The 25933-nt window shown below is 43.6% G+C and overlaps 1 protein-coding gene across 5 annotated transcripts in view; it reads right to left on the bottom strand.

Annotated features, from left to right (window-relative positions):
• PAK3 (p21 (RAC1) activated kinase 3) overlaps positions 1-25933 on the bottom strand; it is a 118352-nt gene that overhangs the window by 81258 nt on the left and 11161 nt on the right. For all 5 annotated transcript variants that reach the window (XM_049644192.1, XM_049644194.1, XM_049644197.1 and 2 more), the window contains one exon: positions 8578-8779. In XM_049644192.1, the coding sequence (XP_049500149.1) occupies positions 8578-8752 (175 nt within the window). In that variant the 5' untranslated portion in view covers positions 8753-8779. The remainder of the gene's footprint in view (positions 1-8577; positions 8780-25933) is intronic.

Below are 25933 nucleotides of genomic sequence, written 5' to 3'. Positions count from 1 at the left end.
TTTAACTTTGGAGTCTCTAACCTGCCTTCTTCTATATAATGGGGGCTAGTCCTTGCTTCCATGATAAGAGATCTGAAGGAGGTACCTGGTATGAAAGCCCTGTAAACACGATAATATCCCTAAACTGCTATCCCAAATACAACATCTCATTAGCAATATACTCAAGTAACATAGTGAGTCTGTTACTTATAGTGGAGTTACTTGTTTCGTTACTGGAGAACGAAGTAATCTGCCATTTCCACCATGTGGGTGATGTCCTTGAAAATGGAATTACCAAGAAAGAGGATTAAGCTGCCCTGTTTTAAACATTCACTGCTCTTATAATCTTTTATGATATTAGCAAATCCCAGGAGTAGAGAGGTGGGAGGGCCCAGGGTTGAGGGTTCATTCTCCTGCTTCAGGTAGAGCATGCTGAAGCCATGAGAGCCCCAGTAGAAGAACCTAGAAAATTTCACCCTTGGCCAGTCACAGTATGTAATCAGCATATCTGGAATTTCTTTACGCCTGGTTCGTTCCCTCTGTGGAAACAATAAGCCTGTCTCCTCCTGCCAGGTCTTTGGCGGCTATGGAAAACAATATGTACTCTCCATAAATCAGCCTCTAATGTACAGATAAAAACTTCAAAGTGGTACCTGATTCGGCAAGAGCAGCTACAAGCCTAATTCAGAAGTTGGGTGTTCCCTGAGGATGATGGGGGAAAGGAAATGATGGTCCCGTGTGAGCCCTTCTAGTGACCTCCACTCACACACAGACAGCCATCACCTTCAGTGGTATTATCTTCAAAAGCATTCAGCAACAGCGATCATTCTGGCAAATCGTCAGGACTCTTGCCCATCTCCTTTCAGGCAACACACACTGTTTCCACTCGCATTTATGCCCAGTTCACACATGCAACAATTTCAATGGAAAATGTTTGAAGACCAAAAAAAAAAAAAAAAACCCACAAAAAACAAAAATTATGAGGCAATGTCCTAAACCAGACACTCCTGATTGTGTGGATAATTACATGGGGTGCAAGTCTGAGAGAGGGGTAAATTAAAAAGTCCTCATTTGCTTTAAGGAGGAAAGCAGCCTCATATGCCTCAGCTGGTGTCAATTTTCCTCTCCTTGCAACGCTTCGTTTTAATGTTTGACACAACTTTCTTCCGTCTGCCCATCTTCTCATCTATCCCCAGGATCCTCTCCACCCTCTAACCTCCCCCTCACGTATCACTTCCTCTCTCAATTTATATCTCCCTGTTGCTTCTTTCCTTCCGCGTATCTGTCTCCCAATCCGGCATTCCATGCTTGAACTTGACCGTCTGCTCATTTTAGCGGGCCACCGTATTTGTCCCCAATTTCCCTGTTTGTTGGCTTTGATGAAGAAGCAAAGGCTCTAGTAAACAGAGGGCATCATTATCCCACCTTCTTACCATTTCAACCACGGGGCACTTCTAGGAGTAAAAGAGGCTCTTCTCCTGGGGCAGAGCACTGACCTTGGAAGACAAGCAAGATGCCACGTCCGCCAGGCTTCCCAAAGGGCAGGGCAGTGATCTCCCAAGAGCACTCTGCTGAGCTGTACGGTTTACATTTGGAGAACCAAGAGGAATGGAAATACCATTCAGGAAGTAGCAGTCTCGGACATCTGGCTTTCTGATAAACAGGACCCTCAATGAATTGTGCCTCCCACCGGCGATGATAAGGATCTTGAGCTACTGCAAGATCTCAAAGGGTCTTCAGCGTCACCAAAGAAAGACTGCATACTGTTCCGTCTAGTTATCACACTAAGTATGTTTTATTGTGTGTTAATTGGACGAAAGTTAATAGCGGGCATTGACCAGAACATCTGATAACAAGACCATAAAGGATAAGCTGAGAGTCTTCTTTAATATAATCATTGCACAGTAAAGCTTCTTGTGTAGAGAGAAGTGGCATACTCTAGGAGTCAAAACAGTATGTATGCAATACAATAACAACACTATATCGCACTTTAAGAACTTTTTCACATATATGAACATGCTCGTTTAGAGCCTTGACTTTCTAACTTAAGCAATATTTAAGCCCATCAAATATACACACCAAATGAGAATATAACCCACAAAACACCCAAATCAAATGTTAGCACATGTCTGTTGTCAAGAATATTTTCTTACCGTCTCTTAAAAAAAAAAAAAACCATGGGGCGCCTGGGTGGCTCAGTCGGTTAAGCATCCAACTTCGGCTCAGGTCATGATCTCATGGTCTGTGAGTTCGAGCCCCGCGTCAGGCTCTGTGCTGACAGCTCAGAGCCTGGAGCCTGTTTCAGATTCTGTGTCTCCCTCTCTCTCTGCCCCTCCCCTGTTCACGCTCTGTCTCTCTCTCTGTCTCAAAAATAAATAAACGTTAAAAAAAAAAAAAAAACCATGAAAAATTTTCTTTCCTTCTGTGTGGTGATTAAAAAAAATAGTCCCCTTTTCTGAAATTCAGAGAGGTTTCAAAGTGCACTGCCATCTTAAGGAAAAATGAAAGCCACTGCTGGCTTTTGGATGCCAAGAGCAGAGTTGACCACACGTTCCCTTCATCCTGTTACAAGGCAGCGTGACGGAGCAGACAAAGCACCAGGTTTGGAGTCAGAGAGACCTGGGAGACTCCCGGATTCCCTCACTTGCTATGTGATTCTCGGCTGTCTACTTAAATGCTTTGAACTTAAATCACCTCATCTGTGAGAAGGGGATAATCCCAGAGTGGCTGCTAAGGGTTAAAAGACTCAATCTGTGTAAAGTGCCTGCCTGGCACCCGGTCTGGCACCCAGGGACTGCTCGGTAAATGGTGGGCTACCTCTTGTTCGCTTTGACTTGATTTGTATCCAACCACCCCCCCGTGCTCCTCTGGGGAGAGGGGCCCCGGCGTCATCCCCAGGCTCACCAGCTCCCAAATCTCCCTGGGTCCCCCACAAACCAAGCACACAAACCGTGCTCTCTAAAGACACAGCCCCACGCACAGCGTGGCGTGTCCTCTGAAACGCATCTCATGCTCAAGTGCGGGGCGAGACACAAGACACGAGAAAGCACGCTTCAGAAGACACACACGTCACGCAGAGCAGGTCACCTCAAAATGCAGCCTCACCGGCCTCTTCCCCACATGCTCCCCCAAGCTTTGGGTCCTTAACGTTGATTATTTTTAGAGGCACTATGCCATTTTCAGAGGCCTGGCTGATTCATTCGCCTCGTTGCATGTGCCCTACTGGTTTATTTATTCGCGTATTTTTTTCATATATATATTAATCATCCGTGTATTTATTCCCCTCCTTGCTCCAAAATGGATTTAAGGTGGCTTATAAGAATATACACAATATGATACCATAAATTCAAAGTAGATAAGGAAGGAAAAGGAAAAGAAACACAGAGACATAAAATGGAGCCCAGAAGAAAGCTAGTGCAAAGTGCATACATTCCATAGAGTCCCATCACCAGTGCTACGCATGGGCCGCACATTTGGCTGCAGGCTTTCTAGTAGCCAACGAAAGAGAAACCTGATCAGTCTCACACTGCACAGGGTCCATAAAATGAGATCAAACCACTCGTTCGGGATGTCCTCTTCCTGCTCTACATTCTGAAAACTTCTCTATACGAGAGTATCAGAACACGGTGGCAAAATGTCTCCCCTGATTTGCTCTAACACCAAGATTCAGCTCGTGGGACGGTCCCCAGCAAAGATAGATCCTCAATCTTGAAATTACATCTACTGCTTCTTATTTCTCTTCTGTCTCTTGAGGTTCCATTTGGCCAATGAAATGCAGCTATTAGAGAGACTTCTTAAGCAAAAACCTCTGCTGTCACCAAAGTGTCTTCATTTAACTAAAGAGATAGACGCCGTGACATTATTTATAACAAAAATTTGGAAAGGACCTCAAGTATCCAACTGAATAACTGGTCAAGTAAACCATGACATCACTACACGATGAGATATTACACCCTGTCGAAAATGGTATTTATCAAACTTCTTAAAAATGCAGGAAAATATTCATGATAAAAATTCTAAGCATGTCTTAGGTAAAAATTAACATATAAAACTGCATATTAGGATTTCAACTATGTAAAAAACTGTATAAAAGGATATGTGTATGTGTGTGTATGAGTGTGTGTGTGTGTGTGTGTGTGTGTGTGTACCATCTCCACAAAAAATGTCTGGAAAGAAATCCACGAAGACATTAACATTGTTTCTGAGATTTGTGAATAGGGGTGACTTTTTTCTATATGCTTTCGTTTCCATTTTTTTTTGATACTGATAAACAAGTTCTATATGAGGAGGAGGACTAGGAGGAAAAATACTGATCCAGATGGTTATTATTTTTAGCTTGTAAAATTATGGGCAATTTTAATTTTCTTTAAAGTTTTCTATTAGCAACAAATAAATTCTAGTTAGGGGCAAAGGAACTTCAAAAAAAGAAACAAGATTTCTAAAAATCTAATTATTTGGGGCTGTTTTGTTTGTAAAGTCCAAAATGATACCAATGTAGTTAACATCTTACAATTCTTTAGCACTTTTTCATTTTAGCAGTGCTCTGATATTTAGAATTACATTAGACTACCAAAAATATTTTGCGAGGTAGGTATCAGGTATCACTATCTGCATTTAACAGGTGATGAGACTCAGTGACTGGCCCCAAGTCACAATAATCGGTGGCAGAGCTGGACTCAAACTCAGATTCCTCAGAACCCCAAGTACAGTGCTCTTCCCATTCATTAAGACTGACTGTGGTGTAACCCAGGCAGTCACCTAGAGGCAGGAGCATGGACACAGTGACCCCTCCTTACCTATGAGGGTCAATTCCTGAACAACCCCCAAGGGAGCAGGGTTCAGCTGAAGAAAGTATGATTTTAGGAGGTTTCAAAAACAAAGGGCAGGGGAAGTGAGGTCCCATGCAAACTTCTGAAAGCCCTCATGAATAATTTTTTTGCACAGTAAAACAAAAACAGTAACAACAGTACATTACGTGAAAAGAATAATGACAGTTTACGTGGCTTAAATTAGTCAAAGTGATAGGTATAGGTTCTACACGGTCTCCATTGAGAGCCTAGGATGATTTCCACAGGTGATGAGGATGTACCCCTCATTATGACAGTGGAAAAGTGGGGGGGAACAGTGGAGAGATGAAGGGAAGTGAGCTGCTCGCTCAAATCATGGCTCTTTAAATTCTCCCGGTCATTGAAATCCAATCCTGAAATTGGAACAACTGGCTTGTGCTGTTAGCCTGATCAAGCAAGTGACTTTAAGTGGTAAAACTTAATGACTGGCTCTTTTTCTGAACATTCTGTCTCCTCTTTTCTGAAGATACTTTAGCACTTCCATACAGAGTTCGAATTAAATCGTTCAAAGTTTGTCCGAAAGCAGCTTACGCAGGGTCTGGCACGGATACTTGAATGGCACTACTTTATGATTTCGGCTCTTCTGAGGGTCCTTTCTTCCTAATATAGAAATGTAAAAAGGCTCTTAGTACCCCTTGATAGAGTTCAATGAAATCATTCAAGATTTGTCTGAAGGCAGCTTATCAGCTGTCCAGCAATGGTATTAAATGGTCCTCTTTGATGATTAAAGTCCTGCTAAAGATGATTTCTGTCCAGTGTGATTGTTTGAAGGCATCACAGCATCTCTTTACAAGGTTCTGCTACATCACTCAGGCTTTGAACAGGTTAAGGTTTGACATGTAAAGGTATCAATTTGCATTGCTTTCTTGGGAGAAGGTTTTAATCTTGTCCTAAAAAATTTGCACCTGTTGGGGCGCCCGGGTGGCTCAGTCGGTTAAGCATCTGACTCTTGATTTCGGCTCAGGTCGTGATCTAACGTCACGGTTCCTGAGATCAAGCCCCACATTGGCCTCTGTGCTGACAGCACGGAGCCTGCTGGAGATTCTCTCTGCCCCTCCCCATCTTGTGCTCTCTCTTTCCTCTCAAAATACACACTAAAAAAACAAATTAAAAAAAAATGTGCACATGTTGCTTGTAACTGTTATTTGTCTCCAGTCCTACAGCTTCCTAATTATCTCTGTCAGCACTTATGATAATCATCTCTGGAGTGCCAGAAGCTTCCTGAGAGTCATCCTCTAGTAGCATCATATCACTTGAATTAATATCAACAGGTTCAGATCCAACTTCAGACAGAGTGCTCCTGTACCAAATGCTCATTCTCATCTATAGGTTCTTCTTGATCCCAAGACTCATGGTCTTCAGGACAGATCACTGAAAGGCATGCCACCATCCCTAGCCAAATCTTTTGTCAGCGTGCATTAATGACAGGCTCTGTTGAACTATCTATTGGTTCTTTCAGTAAGAATACACCATTAGTGAGGTGCCTGGGTAGCTCAGTTGGTTAAGCATCCGACTCTTAATTTTGGCTCAGGTCACGATCTCATGGTTTGTGAGATCAAGCCCCGTGTTGGGCTCTGCGATGACCGCATGGAGTCTGCTTGGGATTCTCTCTCTCCCCCTCCTCCACTCATGCTCTCTCTCAAAAATGAATAAACTTAAAAAAAACCAATACAGCATTAGTGATCATGTCGGAATCCCATGAGGTAGGATTTTCAGACAGAGGAAACTTGGTGAGATTTTCAACAACAAAATTGGACATTAGTTTGGCATGTCTTCTCGAATAGTTGGATCAAACATTGATCGAAGAGCTCAAGGATCTGAAACACGCAACTCATTGTAAAAGGCAACCTTGGGGCACCTGGGTGGCTCCGTCAGTTAAGCGTCCAACTCTTGGTTTCAGCTGAGGTCATGATCTCACAGTTTGTGGGTTCAAACCCCATGTCGGGCTCTGTGCTGGCAGGGAGGGGCCTGATTGGGATTCTCTCTCTCTGCTCTCTCCCCCCACTCACATGCTCGCTCTCTCTCAAAAAAAAAAAAAACATAAGAAAAATAAAGACAACATTAACATTAAGGGTGCGCACTTGCAAATGCATCTGAAGCACCAAAACGACTGGGAGGAATCAGCAGGACTTTGAATTCCAGATTGTTCTTTTTAGTCTTGAACTTCCACGAGAAAGCACTGTTCAAACCATTCCTTAAGGAGAGAAGGACTTATCCATGTTTTTCAGTGTGCCAGTACACCAGAAACTTGGCTTGGGTTTTTTTTCCCCGGGAAGATTTGGGTATAGTTTTGTGTCAAGCAGTAGTGGTTTTGCCAGGAGGTCACCCAAGTACTGGCACAAAACAGAAACAGCAGCCTCTCTGTTTTCGCTGACCTCACGTCAGCATCACTTAGTTGGTTCTTGCTCTCCAAAAGGGCAAGTGGGATTCTTCAAAGGCTTCCAAAAATGGCGGCTTCTACAGCACTGAAGATTTGGGCAGGCACATGATTCCCGTCTTCATTCACCTCCTGTGGTTGTGGCAGATACACCACAGGAGCTGCAGGGTCTGATGGTTCTTTCTTCGGCACCACTGTCACATAAGACTTGGTCTCCAGGTCATGGTGTACCAGAAGTGTCTTAAGCCATTCCTTGCTCCCAGCAGGACTTTTTGCTGGGCCCACTTCAGTGTCTGAAAAACATGTCTTTGGAAATCCCTCGTGCATTTTCACAGATCCCTTGCACGGAAAGTGTTTCATCGTTCTTTTGCCGGTCTTCAGTGTAAGGGCTTAACATTTCCGTCTTTTCCATCCTTGGGTCAGCAGGCATAAAGCATCTCTTAAGCGACTCAGGTGTACAAGAGGCAATCCTGGCTCTAAGAAGAGTTTTGGCCTTCTTTACGGTACAAATTGTGGCGTCACTCACACCACAGGACGTGCGACGCTATTTGTTTTACCTTGAAGGAGCAGATCGCGGATGTCCCTTTTCTCTTCTAAAGACACCACCCTGCTTGCCTTTTTGGCTCCTTGCTGGGGTAGTGTACTTGTTTCACTCTCTTCCACCTCAGTAGTCACATTTATAGAAGCCATGTTTAAGTTTACACTAATTAGCACAACCTGACAACTATCTACTAGAGATTCTATAGCCCTTGGTATTACAAATGGTTTTATGAACACCACATGGATTCATGTCAATATGGTATTGTGATGCTCAGTGCCAATAGGGCTGATCGTGTAGGGGACAAGTGGCACGAGACTGAGGGAGGAAACAAATGGCTCAGAAGTTTCTTTCCACCTTAGGATACAGCCAGAGAGACCATCATGTGGCAACTTGGATTGACTCCTGCATACTCAATTCAGAATTTTCACGGTCGTCATAAAGGTATACAGAAGTAAATCCACCTATACTCAAATTTCCAATAAGGACAACTTCCAGTTAGAAAGGGATTACTGTTAAATTCTCCCCTCTAAGTTATCAGAAAGAAAAGCGCTGTTCATAGATTCAAGACAGTACTGCGGCTATGATTTCCCTTGGCTTAATGCTATGAATTCAATTTTATGTGCAAGGCAAACACGGTAGAAGTGTATTTCCTGTCAACCCACAGTAAGTCAATCAAACATTATCCTCTGACAAAAGGCAACCTCTGAAGATGTCGAGGCAAAGGCCAGGTAGGCCCTGAACAGCCACTGCTCAAGAAATGACTACCCAACAAAGAAAGTGACAAGGAAAGAATAAACTGGCCCCTTTTCAATGCCCGGCCACTGATACTTTACTTTTATCCCCTCCTCCTGGGAAGATAGAGCGAAGCCTGGCTTTCTTATTCTTCTCTTCAGGGGCCATGGGAAGTGGTTTGGAGCTGTGGTTGAGTGCCGAGGAATCTCGGTTGTTACTATTCATTCTCAGCGGGGGAGCTGGGGGTTTCTCTTCGTTATCCAGACTGTCAGACATTTTCAGTTACCACTGATGGCGCAGCTCCTAAAGAACAGGAGGAGAAAACAGGAATTAAGAAAGAAGAGGCCTAAAAGACCCATCTAGTAAAATGGGGGCTCTAACAGCTCAGACACAGAAGCATTGGTCTCATGGCTGCCTCCAGTTTTGTGGGTTTTGTGATGACCATTTTGAGAGGTTTCTTTTCTAGAGGGGAGGGAGCTGCCTCCTGAAAGACCAATGATGTAATTTCCCAGAGAGGAAAGTGAAGGCAGTAATTAATGGCTTTTCAAGATGTAGACACAAACACATAACTTTTCTATACACATAACACAAAACACTTCCTTTTCTCAAAAATGAAACTCTATTTTCTGCCGTCTACTCTTAGCCTTTTAATAAATTATGACCTTCTTTAAAAATTCTACCCAGGGTGCCTGGGTAGCTCAGAGAGTTGGGCGTCTGACTTCCACTCAGGTCATGATCTCACGGTTCGTGCGTTTGAGCCCTGTGTCGTCGGGCTCTATGCTGACAGCTCAGAGCCTGGAGCCTGCTTGGGAGTCTCTCTCTCTCTCTCTCTCTCTCTCTCTCTCTCTCTCTCTCTCTCCCCCTTCCCCGATTGTGCTCTCTCTCTAAAAAATAAATGAACATTAAAAACAAGCTAGAAATATTTCTACCCTGACTTTTATGACGGTCAGGAAGCACAACTCCTCAAAGTCTGGAGCTGTCATGGGTTTGGCTGTTGATCTTTAATGGCCCCAAACAATGACCCGTTAGCTGCTCTGACATTGGGATGCTGCTGGCATTGGATTCTTACCTGCATGTACCAGGCTTACAAAACACACTCTACTGTTTTATGTGAAAGAACTGGGGCGTGATCTAGTAGACCTGACAGTTTCAGCAGAGCATGGGTGTAGTGACTGGGGAAACAACGCTGCATTTTCAGGTAGCAGGCAGAAGATAAAGCTGAGCCAATGTCACCATGAGCAAAGAGGAGCTAGCTCCAAGGAGAGGACCACTTCCTGAGGAGCCATCATAACCTTACGCTGGTCATGCTTTATGTCCTGAAACAAGGAATGAGGGAGTTGGCCTCGGTAAGAGGGCTGTTAAGGGCCGGTCTGGGTTTTAGCAACTTACCCCTGCTCTCAATGTCATTACTCGTTAGCATCTTGTGCTCAGGACGGAATACATTCAGGTTTCATCCCACTGGAAGGTAAAGTGGACTGGAAAAGCATGGGCTCCCCAGCGAAACATTTCGGCTTCTGAGTATTTTCCTATTCTAATTCAAGTCCCTCCACTGGCAACCCAAAGGGACACTCGCCATCTCAAATCACGTGTTAAGAATATCTTCCAAGTGAATCTCCAGTTTGAATACAGGGAAAATCAAATCCCACTGCAACAAAATCTGCGTAAATTCATCAAGTGTTAACTGGCACTAATTTAGGAGCATAAGAGCTCTCCAAAAATGATTTAGCAGATCACTTTCTTCCAACAACATTAATGAGAAATAAGCTATCGTAATTATTTTACACCTTTAGTAGTTACAATGTGTTTGTTATTTTCTTTTTGTTTGTTTGTTTTTTTACATTTATTTATTTTTGAGAGACAGAGGGAGACAGAGCACAAGTGGGGGAGGGGCAGAGAGAGAAGGAGTCACAGAATCCCAAGCAGGCTCCAGGCTCCGAGCTGTCAGCACAGAGCCCGATGTGGGGCTTGAACCCACAAACCGCGAGATCATGACCTGAGCCGAAGTCGGACGCTCAACCTACTGAGCCACCCAGGCACCCCATGTGTTTGTTATTTTTGGTAATGAATTGTTACATCGTGCCATGTGGAAAATTTTGCAAATTTTACTATGTCCTAAATTTTCTCCAATTTAAGTATTCGAGAATAGGTGAGTACCAATTAATATTTTCTCCAGCTGCACAGGTAACTGCCAGCTAACAATGACTGACCTGATCTTAATTTGGACAACAGATCTCTTTTCTTTCTCTTTGCCTAAGTGTCACGTCTTGCATTATCTTCATGGATTTAAGATTGGTTCTGTATTTTTTCAGCAATCATGATCAGGAAAATAGTAACAAGCATTTGGTCACCACCAACCACTTGATTAACCTCACATTTTCCTATACAGGCGAAACCACGGCACAAGATAAACTGAAAAACCGTGATATCAAGGATAAAGCAGATTCATAGATACTACTGGCATTAGTACGTACTTCGACTAGTACATAAAACCGGTGTTGATGGGTCTGAATTCCCTCTTACATTTTAAATTTGACCCTTCTAGGGGCGCCTGGGTTGCTCAGTCTGTTAAGCATCTGACTTTGGCTCTGGTCACGACCTTGTGGTTCGAGGTTCGAGCCTCGCATCTGGCTCTGTGCTCAGGCTCAGAGCCCAGGGCCTGCTTCGGATTCTGTATTCCCCCCACCCCCTCTGCATCTCCCCTGCTCACACTCTGCCTCTCTCTCTCAAAAATGAACATTAAAAAATTGTTTTTAATTTGGCCCTTCTAAATTCACTGTTTCTCCAGAAGAAAAGTGAGTTTAAGACTGACTTCACCAGTGGCATTATTCTGTACCGGACAGGTCCATAGTTTTAATTTAGTCACTGAGAAGAATTTGCCACCAGGAGAAGGCACTGTTTTCTGTGGGTTTTTTTTTTCTGTTTTACTTTTTTGGGCTTCAACATAATGCCTGGATATGGATGGGGTGATTATTACATAAAGCTCAGATATACAAAAGATAGCTTGGTAAAAAAAAAAAAAAAATTGAAAGCCACTGCAAAAAACAAAAACAAAAAAACCCTGAGGATTTAAATAGAAATACCTAGAAGATAGGTTTCTGAAAAATGTGTCTCACAGAGAGAGAGAGAGAGAGCGAGAGAGAGAGAGAGAGAGAGAGAGCTGGGTGATATATATTTTCTGATGACATATTACATAATTTAAGATGATGGAAGTTAGACAAACAGGCATGGCTTCTTTAATTTGATATACAAAGCTGACCTTATATAATAGGGCAAGTAAGAGTCTGGGCCCATCAGGGTTCTAGTACACCTACGTAATTCAAAAAAATACTAGGCTCCTTTGTTCTTGATATTTAGGTGTGGCTAACGGAGTGGTGTTTTTTTGTTACTAATTACTCTCTGGCTAGAGACTCAAAAGGTAGGTGCCCTGCTTCTTTTCAAGCTGCCTGATTACTCTGACCTTATTTGACCAGGTATATTTCAGGCTGGGGAAAGAAGGGGTACTTGGGATAGAAAACTCCAACGATGCTCCCCTAGAATACACCAGATATCCCTGGCCAAAATTTCACCACCACATACTTGCTGTGATCCATAACACAGGCATCATGTGAAGGACCCAGCATATATGGGACACCTTTCTGCTGCGCAGCAATCTGGGATTGTTTTAACGCTATTCAGCTCATCTGGAGACTGCAAGAGGAACCAGAATACACCTTTCACACAGATGGAAAAGAAGTGGAAGGATCTGTGTCTAGTTCCACACTAGAAACGTGGAGCACGAAGCCAATAATCTCTTGGTTTTACTTAGGCATTTCAGATTTGGTATTGCTTGAATTGTCCTGATATTATTTCAGTTCTTTATTACCCTTTCCAATGCAAACCAATCTTCATCTTCTAATTATTCCACAGAATTCTGAGATGGTGACAAAAGAATAGTGAGGAGGCTCTTGTTATCTTTAACTTGCCTTCAAACCAAGTGCTTCGAAGCATGCTTTTAGAAGACCCATGGAGAAAGGGTATGGACCCGTGAGGAAGCTTTGATGTTAATATGTTTGTTTCCCAAGTGGGAAGTGTCTCCGATTATTCCGCAGACGTAGAAGAATGGGGGATTCTATTATGTTATGTTTGTAAACAGTACCAATTTACTAAACCAGGTCCCTCCCCTGAGACAGCTTTCTACAAAGGATACTATTAATGGATTGCTGGTTCAATCTGCCTATGATGTCATTATTTCCAAGATCTTGAAAGAGACTATTTTGTTCAGGGCGGCTATAGGCTCTATTTCAAGAATTGTACAAAAGCACCATTATTCCCCAGGAACCCAATCAAAACACTGTTTATCTTTAAAGTTTAACTGTTGTCGTTCACTTCTGCAACACAACAGAAACTTGCAAGTGAGTGGCACACTGGATCTAGCCACAGGCCATTCATTTCACTTTTAGAGCTTGGCCCTTAGCATCGTGGAGAGAAAGCAAACTTTAATGGACAACCAGCCACAGTTTATATCTGCTCACAAATTGATTTCATGTTTGGCTATTAGGTTTTTCAGTGAGAATTCAAGTGGCTCCTGCAGATGGTGTATATTTTTGATCCAGCCCTTGGGACTTAATGTGGCTTACCAACATTCTGTAATTGTTATTGAAATTCATCAGCAATAAGAAATAAGCCTCTTGTTTCATGATAACCAAGGAGCCTGGACACCCCTTTTCCAGAGTACTAGGAATGATTACTTCTCTCTTTCCCTGCCTCCTTATCTTTTTTTCTCTCTCCACTCCACACTCTACCATACTCCACCCCCAAGTGTGAGGGCAGGCCTGCACGGGCAGGCATGTGCTCACAGGCACATACTCAAATACACACACACACACACACACACACACACACACACACACACTGTACAGCCTTTCAGTGACTTGTGTTTTAACAGAGATTTGGTGGAAAGCATTTTAATCAAGATCCATGGCAACTTTAGATGAAATGATTAGGCATTATAAACAACTGCCATTAATTTCTCATTCCTCAAAAATGCATTCTCTTAATCTGTGCAGGGCCACACTAGACACCCAGAGAATGCTCAGTAGATTAAAAGAGAAAGCCACCAACTTGCAGGTTCTGGGAGTCAACAGGAAAGACAGATGATCAATTATTCTCTAGCTAAGGGGGCCAAGATTCATGCTATGGCATAGGTGTTGAATTAAATACAACCAAAAACGCCCATTGTGCCCATTTGTCATGGGTGCTCTACCCAGGTGTGCGAAGGGTGAGAATCCAGAAGCACTGACCCTACAGTTTTCAAGGCCATCTGTTAAGTCACAAGCAACAGAAATAAATGTTTTCATCAGATCTGGTGCCATCAGAGACAACCCCCATGTCTGTATCATTTTGTCTGCTTTCAAAATCTAAATAACTGTTTATTTGCATATTTCCCCAATGAGAAACACATTAATACTGGCCTCCTTTCAAAAACAAAAGCCCAGGCCAGCAGATGCACAGCCATGATCTAAAAATCCCAGAGGTAAAGTTCCCAAACCACCAGCCACACAGAGTTATGACTACAGATCGGTGAGCACACCAATATTGCTTAATACCCTCTTCGTATCAAACTAGAGGATCTAACACAGAAATGAGACATAGCCTAGGGGAAATTTCCAGGGGGAACTCCCTAACGTTTCTGAAGAATAGGGTTGCAAGACATCTCGAGTTGATCAGATGACAGCCAGACTGACAAGAGCACAGACAAAAGGAGATGGATTTTAGGATCTCAAAAATATAGTAAACAAGTCAAAGAACTCTGTGTTAACACATGTAACAAAACAAGAGAGTATTTCAGATTTCCAGAGTTCAGGAACTCTTTTTAAAATTTTTTTTTACATTTATCCATTTTTGAGAGACCGAGAGAGACAGAGCATGAGCATGGAGGGGCAGAGAGACAGGGAGACACAGAATCGGAAGCAGGCTCAGGCTCCGAGCTGGCAGCACAGAGCCCGACACGGGGCTCGAACCCACGAACTGCGAGATCACAACCTGAGCCAAAGTCGGACGCTTAAACCGACGGAGCCACCCAGGCGCCCCTGGAATTTGGGAATTCTTAACTAACAAAAACTAGATCTATAGGGCAAGAAATACCGAGTTTTTTAGTGGCAGATTCCAGACTTGAAGGTAGTTCATAAATATAGGTTTAACATCAGCCAATGTCTCCTTAGTGATATTGATGCTGGGCTGTTCTTTGTATTCAAGGAGGAGGTTGCTTCTTTTCCTACCAGAAGAATGATGTATATGCTGAATTATCCTTTGGTGGTGGGGAAAAAGGGTTCGAGAGTTACCTGCTGGCTCCTTCCTTGGCTCCCTTGTGAATAAAAAGCACACATTTTCAAGATAGCTAGCTGAGACTCCAGGTATGGACTATGACTGGAAAACAAATTATGCTTTGCTAACCAGCCTACACAGATACTAAACCCACTCATCTTGGACACATTATTAGCAACTGAACCAACCAGCTTATGACTGATAACATGGGATGTGGTGGACTGTTTTTAATCACACACACACACACACACACACACACACACACACACACAAAGAAAAATCACCTAGTCTGTCATAAAGGGGACAACGTATCATATAATTTGAAAGACATACTATACATTGCTTTGCATTTCTACAGCCACCTGCATCTGAAGATGTCTAGCGACTTTTCAGAGATTAATTCCCATGATATGCTAGGATGCCGAAAGAGAAGGGAAAGGACATTCATCTCATTTTACAGGGAGAATGAGCCAGATCGGAATCTCCCAGCAGCTCCAAACCCATACTCCTTGCATTCCTAAGCTAGGCGGAGGAGGGACAACCCAACCACTAACTACAGGCAGCCGGATGGGCCCAACTTAGCATATCCATCATCTTGTCTCAAATTGCACATAGTTATTATACATGTCATTCCCCCCACTAGATCATAAGCTCCTTGAGGGTAAGGACCCCTCAGTCATAACTCTATGCTTTCACACCGCCTACCTAGTACGGGGCCGTGTTCCCAGCTGGAGTTAAATATGCACGTCATGTAATAAACAGAACTCTATACATTCTAAGCATTTATTGCAGCTCTGAGTAAGTTTTTCATAATGTTGCAAAAGCCTGTATGCCCACTCAAAGCAGGTCTGAGCCAAGAAGCCATGGTTGGAAGAGCCGGCACCAGCCTAACTGCCAAGCAATTGGGCACCGTGTAGAAGTCAGCTGCCATCTGATTATCAACACCTCTTTTTTTCACTCTACCGATCGGTCATGCCCAAAGAGCTTCCACTCTTATTTGAGCTGAACACTAGCATGGTGAAGAAGGGTGTACCATCCCCATTGTCGACAAGAGGGATTTACAGAGAGCATAGGTCAACTTACCCAGGGTCACAAAGTGAAAGAATGCAGACGAGAATCTCAAACTCTTCTCAATTCCCCTTCCATCACACCGATACAACGTGTGGCCAAGTAAACGACCCCCCCGACACGCACGCTCTTCATATAAACACTTCTGCCTTCTCCAAATATTCATAGGGCAGTTCTAGCTTTTTCAGGTCAACACACTTGAGGCCGGTACTTACTGATTTCACCTGCTTTTCTCATCCAAAGACCCAAGGCTAGGTGATTTCTGACAGAACTCCAACAGGTTTCGTTGGCCAGTGGTACCAATTCTTAGACGGCTTTGTTTTGGAGCTCGTCTGTTCTGGGGCACTCACCAAGGGAACTCTGCTATCAGAGACAGGGGTGTGCTGTTTCAGAGAGCCTCGCCTGGGAGATACCATTACAGTGTGTAATGGAGGGAAGCCATTTCTCAGATCGTTTGATCAGGAGGAACTGAGCTACTTGTTAGGCAGATTTGCAGAAGCAGCCGGACAAGCAAGGGAGGCACTGGCTCTTTTTACAGCCGCCTAGTTTCAATCTTAGATCCTGCAAGAGATAGCTCGCTACTGACATACATACAGGCACAGTCACACAGGATACATTTGTGTTCTCTCTCATACACACAAGCAAATGAGGTCAGTTCTGCTGTGGTCCTGTTCTCTGCTAACATCTTTAATGAGCAACTTCCATTGTTTTCAGCAGGAACTTGACATTAATTACATTCAATAAAGCCAGCATATTATAGTTGCAAATTTCAAAGATAGGTTGCCAACAAGAAAGTGGATACATAGATCCCAGCATCCAGACCTCATACACTGCATATGTCATGTGGCACAAATAGTCCTTTTTCGAGTGGCTTTCTTAAGTTTCTAAATGTATGCAGCACCATACATTAATATTCATTGTGTATGCTGCATGAGCTAATGCCAAGAAAATGCTAATGATCATCTGATGTGTATTTATATTTGCAAACTGATACATTATTACAGGTTTCAGCTTTTCATTTCCAACACTGATGCTTCTAAGAAGAGAGAATAAGATGGGGAAGGAAGAGAGAATAAGATGGGGAAGGAACGGAGGAGAAAATTTTTTAAGCATAAAAAAACCCAAAACTGAGTATCTTGAAAGATGCCTCAAAGTAATGTGTGGGAAAAGGAAAAGAGAAGCAAAACCTAGTAATAAAACATTTCCTAATTCTCAAAACAGAACTTAGTATCCTTGGAAGCATTCGGATGGAAAAAATTAGATGCAAGCGGACAGCCCCAGCGAGCAGGATATGGTAAACCAATGTCTTGAGTCTCTGGGGTTGTAGCTGTTCTCTGTTACTATGCATGGGTGATAATTATACCTTTCCCCTGATCCACTCCAGTGAAAAAGCCACAAATTTCCTCAAATTCGGGCCTAAAAATTCAATTCCCAAATGCGCTAAGGCTTTCTGTATACCAAACAGATGCCTGGATGCTGTTTTCCAACCTGTGTACCATGGCTCATCATTGTAGGTCTTTACACTGCTCTCAACTGCTCTGTCCCCCAAACCGGTTTTCTGCAAGAAGGAGACCATTGTGTATTTGAAGAGGAGAGACACTTGGGTTCAGTTGAGACCTTGGTATCATCTCTAAAGCAGGAATTTAGATCCAGTTGGCAAAGTTTGTATTTTGCCAAAATGAACGAATGAATGAGCGAATGGCATCCTGTCAGAACTGGAGGTCAAAGAACTTGGCCGGGCATAAAACGCTGCCACTCTTTTTCAAGCTTTTGCCCCTTGACCTCAGTTTATGTGTCCACATTTTAAGAAAGCAGAATGTGCATCTCAGCGTCTTACTTGGGGCCCATGGTTAAAGAAGCAGAAATACTACCTATTAAAAAAAGGGGGGGGGGGCTTTCCTCAAATATCGGAGGAAGAATTGGATGCCGTATGGCCTATTTTCCATCTATCCCACTGCACAAATGGTAGATTAACATTCAGTTGGCCGTAGCCTTCTTTGTAGGAATTCTCCATCTCCTACCTCCACCAAAGACCATGTTTTGGTCTTCACAAAACTGGCCACAGGTCTGGGGAAAAGATCGTAATCCACCCTAAGAAATTCCTGATCTAAAGGAAGACCTCACCACTGAAAACGCTGGTTTTCCCCACTTACGCAGGCTCATCGCTTACAAGTTGTTGGATCTACCAAGCAGTCTGTCCTCCTTGCTGCCCATGACTCTACTACCTGGCCGTAGCTGCCACTGTCCGCTTATAGAAGATACGGCTCACCACTGGTTCGTGCCGGAACTGATGCCTACTCCAGCATATGTTCGGCTCTGCTTCCTCGGTGCTCACACACACAGAAGAAGAGGACTGTCCTGTGTAGAAGACTTTCTGTGGCCCTGGGAAGCCCCAGGGTTGAGACGACGGGGCCCAGCCCTCACCTCAAAGGAAGGTAGGGCAGCCTGGTAGGAAAGCTGCAGATAAAGCCGAAGCAGAGCTTGGCACAAGGAGCTGGAGTCAGCAGACCAGAAGGGGAATCAGGCAGTAGCTCCTAGATTACTCCTGTGAGCCTGGACTGTGGCCTAGCACACGTTCTGACAAAAACTTGGGTGGGAAAAAGGACTGGAAGGCTCGAGTTCATAATAAATTATATAATTACGCATTATAAGTCTGCGTCACACAATGTTTGTCTCAGAGTGCTCTTTCTCCTTTAAGACTGAGCCTAATACCCTTGCCTGCACCCACAGTCATGTCCGCCAATCGCCAGCTGGTTTTGGCCTTCAGTGGTTTGTCTCGGCATGCCCTATACTCTTCTGCCCAGCTTAATGATAAGGGTCTACAGGCTATACAGCTGCATAAAGAGAGGACAAGAAAAGATCTTATGCCAGCCGAACATTGCTTCTTATAGGAAAAGAAACGAATTACGTGCAGTCTCCTTGTTAGTTTCTGGTCGACTTTTGTTTCAAAGAATGCTGAGACCAAAACAGAAACCTACTACCCTTGGAGAGGTCAGATTAGATAGTAACTCCAAGAATATGCCTCCGGGGCGCCTGGGTGGCTCAGTCAGTTAAGTATCTGACTTCAGCTCAGGTCATGATCTCATGGTTTGTGAGTTCAAGCCCTGTGTCAGGCTCTGTGCTGACAGCTGGGAGCCGGGAGCCTGGAGCCTGATTCGGATTCTGTGTCTCCCTCTCTCTCTGCCCCTCCCCTGTTCATGCTCTGTCTCTCTCTCTCTCACTTAAAAATAAACATTAAAAAATTTAAAAAAAGAGAATGCACCTCTTAAGTAACCCACCTATGCATGCACCCATGTATTCAAACAACAAATAATGATTTAAGCTTATGTGCCAGGCACCATGGCACGCAGTGGAAGGTAAGAGATAGTTAAACGCCTGGTCCCGAGTGAGATTATAGGCTTGAGTGGTGAGCTTCCTCTCTGGATGCATATTATATATGTAAAACATACATGAAATATACAGACAAAAATACAACTACAAAAACAACTATTTTGCATGTGTATTGCCAAATGTAGAGTGGTAAAAAAAAAAAAAGGAGGGACCATGATCGTTCACAAGAGGGCAAAACTCTTTAACTGACTACTGTCTTACTAGATGAGAAATCAGTGCCAATAATCATACTTCCATGCATAAGGGAAGTGTTTGAAATTGTTCCAAAGAACATCACTGCCTTGCCTTTCATCTCCATGCCACCAACATTCACATGTACCAGGCGCTGTGTCAGGTACAGAGGGTGTATGGAGAGAGATAAAGACCAGTCCCTGTCTTCAAAGAGCTCAGGACAACAGACATGCATAATAGGAAATACAATGCAATGAGACCCTAGGCATAGGAGGTTTTGGAGGGACAGAGAAGGAAGGATAACATGTCCCCAGAGGGGTCAGAGGATACAGCACTTGAGTGGGGTATTGAAGGATGAGGAGGAGTTCACCAGGATGTGAAAAGTGAAAAGCATTAGGTTGGTGTAGGCCATTATTCAACAGCATATTCCAACCAACAAATACTCCAATCATGCTAGAATAGCTTTCTTAGTTTTAAGCCCCTATTTCTGAACTAAGTGATGCTCGTACTGTGTAAAAGAGAGAGAACAGATCTCAAACCTCTGAAAGAAAGTAACATGTATGACGCTTTAAAGAAGCCAGGCCACTGGCTCCTAGTGAACTACAGAAGAAGAGATACGTATGTTCTGATACACAGCAAATTCTAGAACTGGAACCATATGTGAACAGAGCAGACCTCTTTTGGGGAATGTATTAGGAAGATAATACTTGGAGAAAAAAAAAAACCCTTCCTTTCATAGTTCATTTAAGAACTAAGTTGCACCCTCTGTGTCTCTCTCTCTCTGCCCCTCCCCGCCTGTGCTCTCTCTCTCTCTCACAAGAATAAATAAACATTAAAAAAAAGAAAAAAACAACTAAGTTGTACCCTGTTATGCACCTTTAATTCCAGGTCTTAGTTAGGTCTTTTATAAACCTAAAAGAATTATCTCCAATGAAAAGAAGAGCCGTTCCAGATCTACTTCTGGATCACTCTGTGACCTTGAGGAAATCACTCAATCTTCATAAGTAAATTCATTCTTTCAGCATTTCCAAAGTGTCTGTATAGTCTGTGCCCAAGTAGGCAGAGGATGCTTTGGAAGTACAGTGGAGGAAGGGTAACTCATACTGCCCAGAAGTCAGAGGATCTAGCACTCAAGCTGGGTACTGCAGGATGAGTAGGAGTTCACCAGACTCCAGGGCAAGACATGAACAAGGCACACTCCTTGCCCTTGAAGAGACTTAAAGTGTCATGGGTGTTGATCATGACAGCTCAGTGCAAGGATGACAACAGGTTGCTACTGAAGGACAGAGTAAGGGACTCTCAAAACCATGAAGGGGGCTTCGTGGAGGACATACACTTGAGCTGAATTAGGGAGGATGTGTCTCAGGCACAAGGAACATTATGTGTTAGGCCCCAGAGGAACTACAGGTCACTTGGCCTGACCATAGTAAAGAAGAGGGACGGGAAAAAATAAGATCAGTAGAGATGAAACGAAGAAGGGTTTTGTATGCCTTTTTCTGGGGTTTGGACTCTTCCTGTTAAGATAAAGAGGTTTCAAGTGGCGGTGGTGGGGGCACGGTTAGCTGTGAATTTCGGAATTATTACTTGGGTGACAGGGTAGCAAGATGTCTAAGGTTGAAGACTCGGGGGAATTTTTCCCCATGGGGTGGGATGTTCCAGGTAGCAACATGGAAATAATCTCTTCTCTGGAAGAGACAACACTGAGAAGGTGAGCTGGGGGAGAAGGAAGCACAGGCAACATGGGATTAGCAAGACAGGAGACAGGAGAAGAGACGTTTCAAGAGGGGCCTCTGTTTTTGACCCAAGATGGCAGGGATGTTAGGCCCGGTGGGATTAACTGGTCTCAGGACCCTGAATGGAAATACATTTCTATCCCAAAAGGCCCCAAAGGATGTGGGAGATAAAATTCTTTTTTTCAGTCTTTAGGGGTTTTTCCAGGTTTACAGAGGTATAATTGACAAATAAAAACTGCCAAGGTATACTGTGTGATGTATGTATACACTGTGAAATGGTTATCAATGGTTAACTGATATATCCACCACCTTACACAGTTACTTTTTTTGGTGTGGTGAGAACACACAACATCTACTCTCTTAGATTTCACAATCTAGTATTATTAACTGTAGTCACCATGCTGTATATTAGGTCCCCAGTTTAACCTTTTTAGCTTTTGTTTTGGATTCCAACTAGAACTGTGTGTCACTTTCTGTTTTGTCTGGCTTTTGTTCATTTGTTTTTTGGGGGTCTTTTTAAACAAGAGTTGGGGTGCCTGGGTGGTTCAGTCGGCTAAGTGTTCAACTCTTGGTTTTGGCTCAGGTCACGATCCTATGGTTTGTGAGATCGAGCCCCACGTCGGGCTCTGCACTGACAGCGTGGAGCCTGCTTGGGATTCTCTCTCCATCTTTCTGCCCCTCCCCTACTCACACTCTTTCTCTCTCTCTCTGAAAATGAATGAATGAATGAATGAATAAATAAATAAATAAATAAATAAATAAAATAAGACTAAACAATTAGCTTAGAATGGTGGAAAAAATACTAGCCAAGCTGGCAGACTGATAACAAATACAATTATGTTGGGAGCCCTTCATATTAGCAGCCATGAAAGCACCAGTATTAATCATATTCCCACAAGAATAATAAGGACAAATTGTTCTGTTTTTGGCCAATATGACACTATTTGTGAGTTTCAGAGAAAATACATTTCAATTCTTATATAAACTTTACAAACAAACATAAAAATTCTACAAAAACCAATAAGTATCTACAGATGGATCTCGAATGTGTAACTTTTGCAAAAGTCAACATACAAAAAAAAGAGAACACAGTGACACGTTGTATGTCTCAGCAAAAATTAAACTAGGACTATCTAGTGGGAAGCAACACAAATATCTACCCATCTCAACTTTGAGAGCTATAAATCACATAGCAAGTAATAAAAAGCCGGAGGGAACATCCATTCATAGGTGGTGGAAAAAATCTCTCTAGCTATCTGGCCCTCTCAACAGAGATGCCAAGATGAAAGACGATAAATACAAACACGACAGCTGTTCTACCATGTTCATCTGGCCCCATGAAATGGTTCAGCGGAGAGCTGGACATGTGGGGCTGCAGATATTAATTTAAAGACCATCGGCATGGGAGCAGGTACAAGTGCCCAGGAAGAGTACAGAATGAGAGGGAAGAAAAGGCTTCTGGGGAACACCAACATTTAGGGGCTCCAAGAGGAAAAGGAACCAGAGATCCCTGAGGAATGTGGTTAAAGAAATGGAAAACTGGGTATAAGACATCCCAGAAGCCAAGATAAGAGTACTTCACTTTGAGTATGGCTATGAGGCAATCAATCAACCAATCAATCCTACACAAAGGTCAAAAGCCCTCCACTTTGGGTCCTCCCACATTCTCCCTAGAGTTTACTAAGGTTGATGTCAATGTGTAACTTTTGCAAAAGTCAACACACAAAGAAAAACCACATTGACACGTTGTATGTCTCAGCAAAAATTAAACTAGGAATATCTAGTGGGAAGCAACACAAATATCTACGCATCTCAACTTTGACAGCTATAAACCACGTAAATTTTCACGTCAAGAGAAACAGCCAAGTGGCACCCGAGGTCTGTGGATGTGCTTCAGAAGGTTTTAAGAAATCCCAGACTCTGGGGGCACCTGGGTGGCTCAGTCAGTTAACTGTCTGACTCTTGGTGTCGGCTCAGGTCACGATCTCAGTCTCCTGAGTTCGAGCCCCACGTTGGGCTCTGCGCTGACAGTGCAGAGCCTGTTTGGGATTATCTGTCTCCCCCCTCTCTGCCCTTCCCCCGCTTGCATTCTCTCACTGTCTCAATCTCTCAGGAATAATAAGTAAACATTAAAAAACTATTAAAAAAAAAAAAAAAGAAATCCCAGACGCTGAATATCTGGTGTTACTTGAGCAGAATGAACAAAACCACATGGCGTGCCTGGAGAAAGATTTTCCTTTTGGTGGTCAGTAGTGTCACTGTGGCCACACATCACTCAGCCTTTCTGCAAAGGGTGCTCTTATGAGGTCACATTTGTTGCACTCTTGCAACCATGTTGGACGTTGTACAGGATGCAAAGAAATACAATGTGATAGCAGAAAAAGCGTAACTAGTGTTCACATTTTTCCCCCATAAGGATTAAGCTCAGTTCGAACAGCTCTAATTTGCTGACTGTAGCCCCCAGAGGCTTTGCCAAGCAAAGATGCAAATGGTCAGTGTGGACTGGTACCATCTCAGCCTAGTACTGCTGCTAACGAGCTTCATGACCTTGGATACATCCCTTGGCCCCTCTGAACCTATCTCCTCATGTACAAGAGGGGACTACCTCCACTAAGACATTGTGAGAGTCAAATAACTCACATGTGGGAAATGTGTGGAAGCGACTCAAGATAGTCTACCAACAGAAGAAGTTTACAGTTACTACCACAGACCTCACGAGCCATAAACCAAATCGCCAGCAATCATTGAGATCTTCTGCCCCAGGCACTCTGGTAAGAGTTATTCTTGTACAAGTTCACGTAACTTGCATAACCACATTAGGCATTCGTATTTCCACTTTGCAGAAGAAACTGACCTCCAGTCACCTGCTGAGGTTGTAGAGGGGAAAAGTAAGCCTACAATCCCCTGTCTGTGGGACTCCAAAGCCCACGCTCCAATTTACGCTTCCTCGATCACACAACGGTTTCACGTGGTATGACATGTTCTCAGTTACTCACAGCCTTTGCGTGGACATGAATGTTCCTAGGGCTTCACAGTGGACTGTGTCTTCACTGTGGGGTTTGGGACCAAAGCCTGGAAATGGGCAGACCCTCTACCCACAAAGCAGACATTTCAGCGTTAGAATCAAGGGCAGAGTGATGTCTGCAGTTAGAGAGCAGGCTTCCAGCTCCACCGGGATCAGGAGTCTCTCCTAGTCCTCTCTCTCAAGTTTCTATACCAGAAATGAAGGGGACATCACTGAGGACTCCATGCTGTCAAGGGGAGAGTTGTAGGGCTCAAGGGGACATGGACATGAGCCAGAGACATTGCTGTGGCGGCCAGGTACGCATGTTCCGGAATGATAAAGGAATGGAGGCAACTCTCTATAGATTAATTCTATTTGTCACTCCTCTTCTCAAATGGGGATGAGCACTGACTCCTAGCTTGTGGTTAAGCAGAACTAGAAGGAAAGCAGGCAACAAGTCCCACGAAAATCAGGTCCTTGGCTGCAAAGAACCATCCTCTGTCTCTGTTCTCTCAGGGTTCTGTCCTTTTGATGGCACCTACCTCAAAGGGCTGTGGTGAGGATAATAAAATCATTTGTTGAGTACTTCCTGTAGGTCAGACATTGTGCTAAATATTTTCATATGTTATCTCATTTCACACTCATAACAACTCAGTGAGGTAGAGGCTATTAGTGTCACTCCCATTTTACGGATGAGGAAACTGAGGCTTAAGAGGGATAAGTAATTGACTCAAATAAGGTTCTGCAGCTAGGAGGTGGCCAAACTGGGATCCAAATGTTCGTCTGCTGACTTCAGAGCTGGGGCTCCCGATTCCTCCATCATAATGGATGAATGGGTCATTAACTGTTTTTAAAAGTATAAAATACATCAATGCAAAGGGGTGGGTCTACGCACTGAGCACTACTCAGTGCATTCAAGTGAATTCAGGCAAGTGCATTTTTTTCCTTCCTAAAATTCACCCAGTCCCGTAAAATTATGTAAATTTCTTCTGGGGACACTCAGCGTTATCGACAGAAACGATCAAATGTAAATTTGCCAGGCTACTTCTCTAAAGCCATCTCTTGGAGGAGGTGGCAGCTAAATTTTAACTAAGTACAAAATTTCTGTTAAGGTCTACAGTTCACTTTCCTTCCTCTACCTTAGGCACAGTGACAAAGGGCTCTGTCACACACAATCGTCCGGAAAGACAGCGTATCTCTGTGCTAAGCAAGAGCTCTACGAGGAGGTTTGCTTTGGGAAATGACTTCCCTAAATCCTGGCTGCTGTTCCCAACCACTCCTGGGCCCTCAAGGCCTTGGGAGCTTGAAGACCACTGGGTTACATGATAAAGATTCCTGCAATCCCATGTTTGAAGACTGTGGCCTGGTGATACCCTTGTCTGGTGACTTCATCTTTCCCACTGGAATGCAAGTACCTCAAGGGCAGAGTACGTTTCTTTCTTCCATCTGAATCTCCTTCTGGGTCTAGCACTATATAGGGTCCATAGCAAATTCTCAGTCTAAGCTGGTAATGCCATGAGAATTCTGGGATTGAGGAAGAGGGGCACTGGATCTGTTCTGACATGTTGGTGTCCACCTACTTCTTTCAGTTTCTTAATGAAGTTTCACAAGTAGCTGCTCTGGGCCTGGCATCATGCCAGGCATTGGGAATCCAAAATAAGTAAGATGATGTGGTCTCTGCTTCCCAAGAAAGTCTCAATCTAATCTCAGGTGTACAGGATAGTACGAGGTATTCCAGAATGAAGGCTTCTTTCCCCATGGTGCCAGAATCCATATTGAATGGCAGCT

The sequence above is a fragment of the Panthera uncia genome, chromosome X (genome assembly GCF_023721935.1).
Source record: "Panthera uncia isolate 11264 chromosome X, Puncia_PCG_1.0, whole genome shotgun sequence".
NCBI classification, from domain to species: domain Eukaryota; kingdom Metazoa; phylum Chordata; class Mammalia; order Carnivora; family Felidae; genus Panthera; species Panthera uncia.
This window is presented reverse-complemented; position numbering and strand designations above follow the sequence as displayed.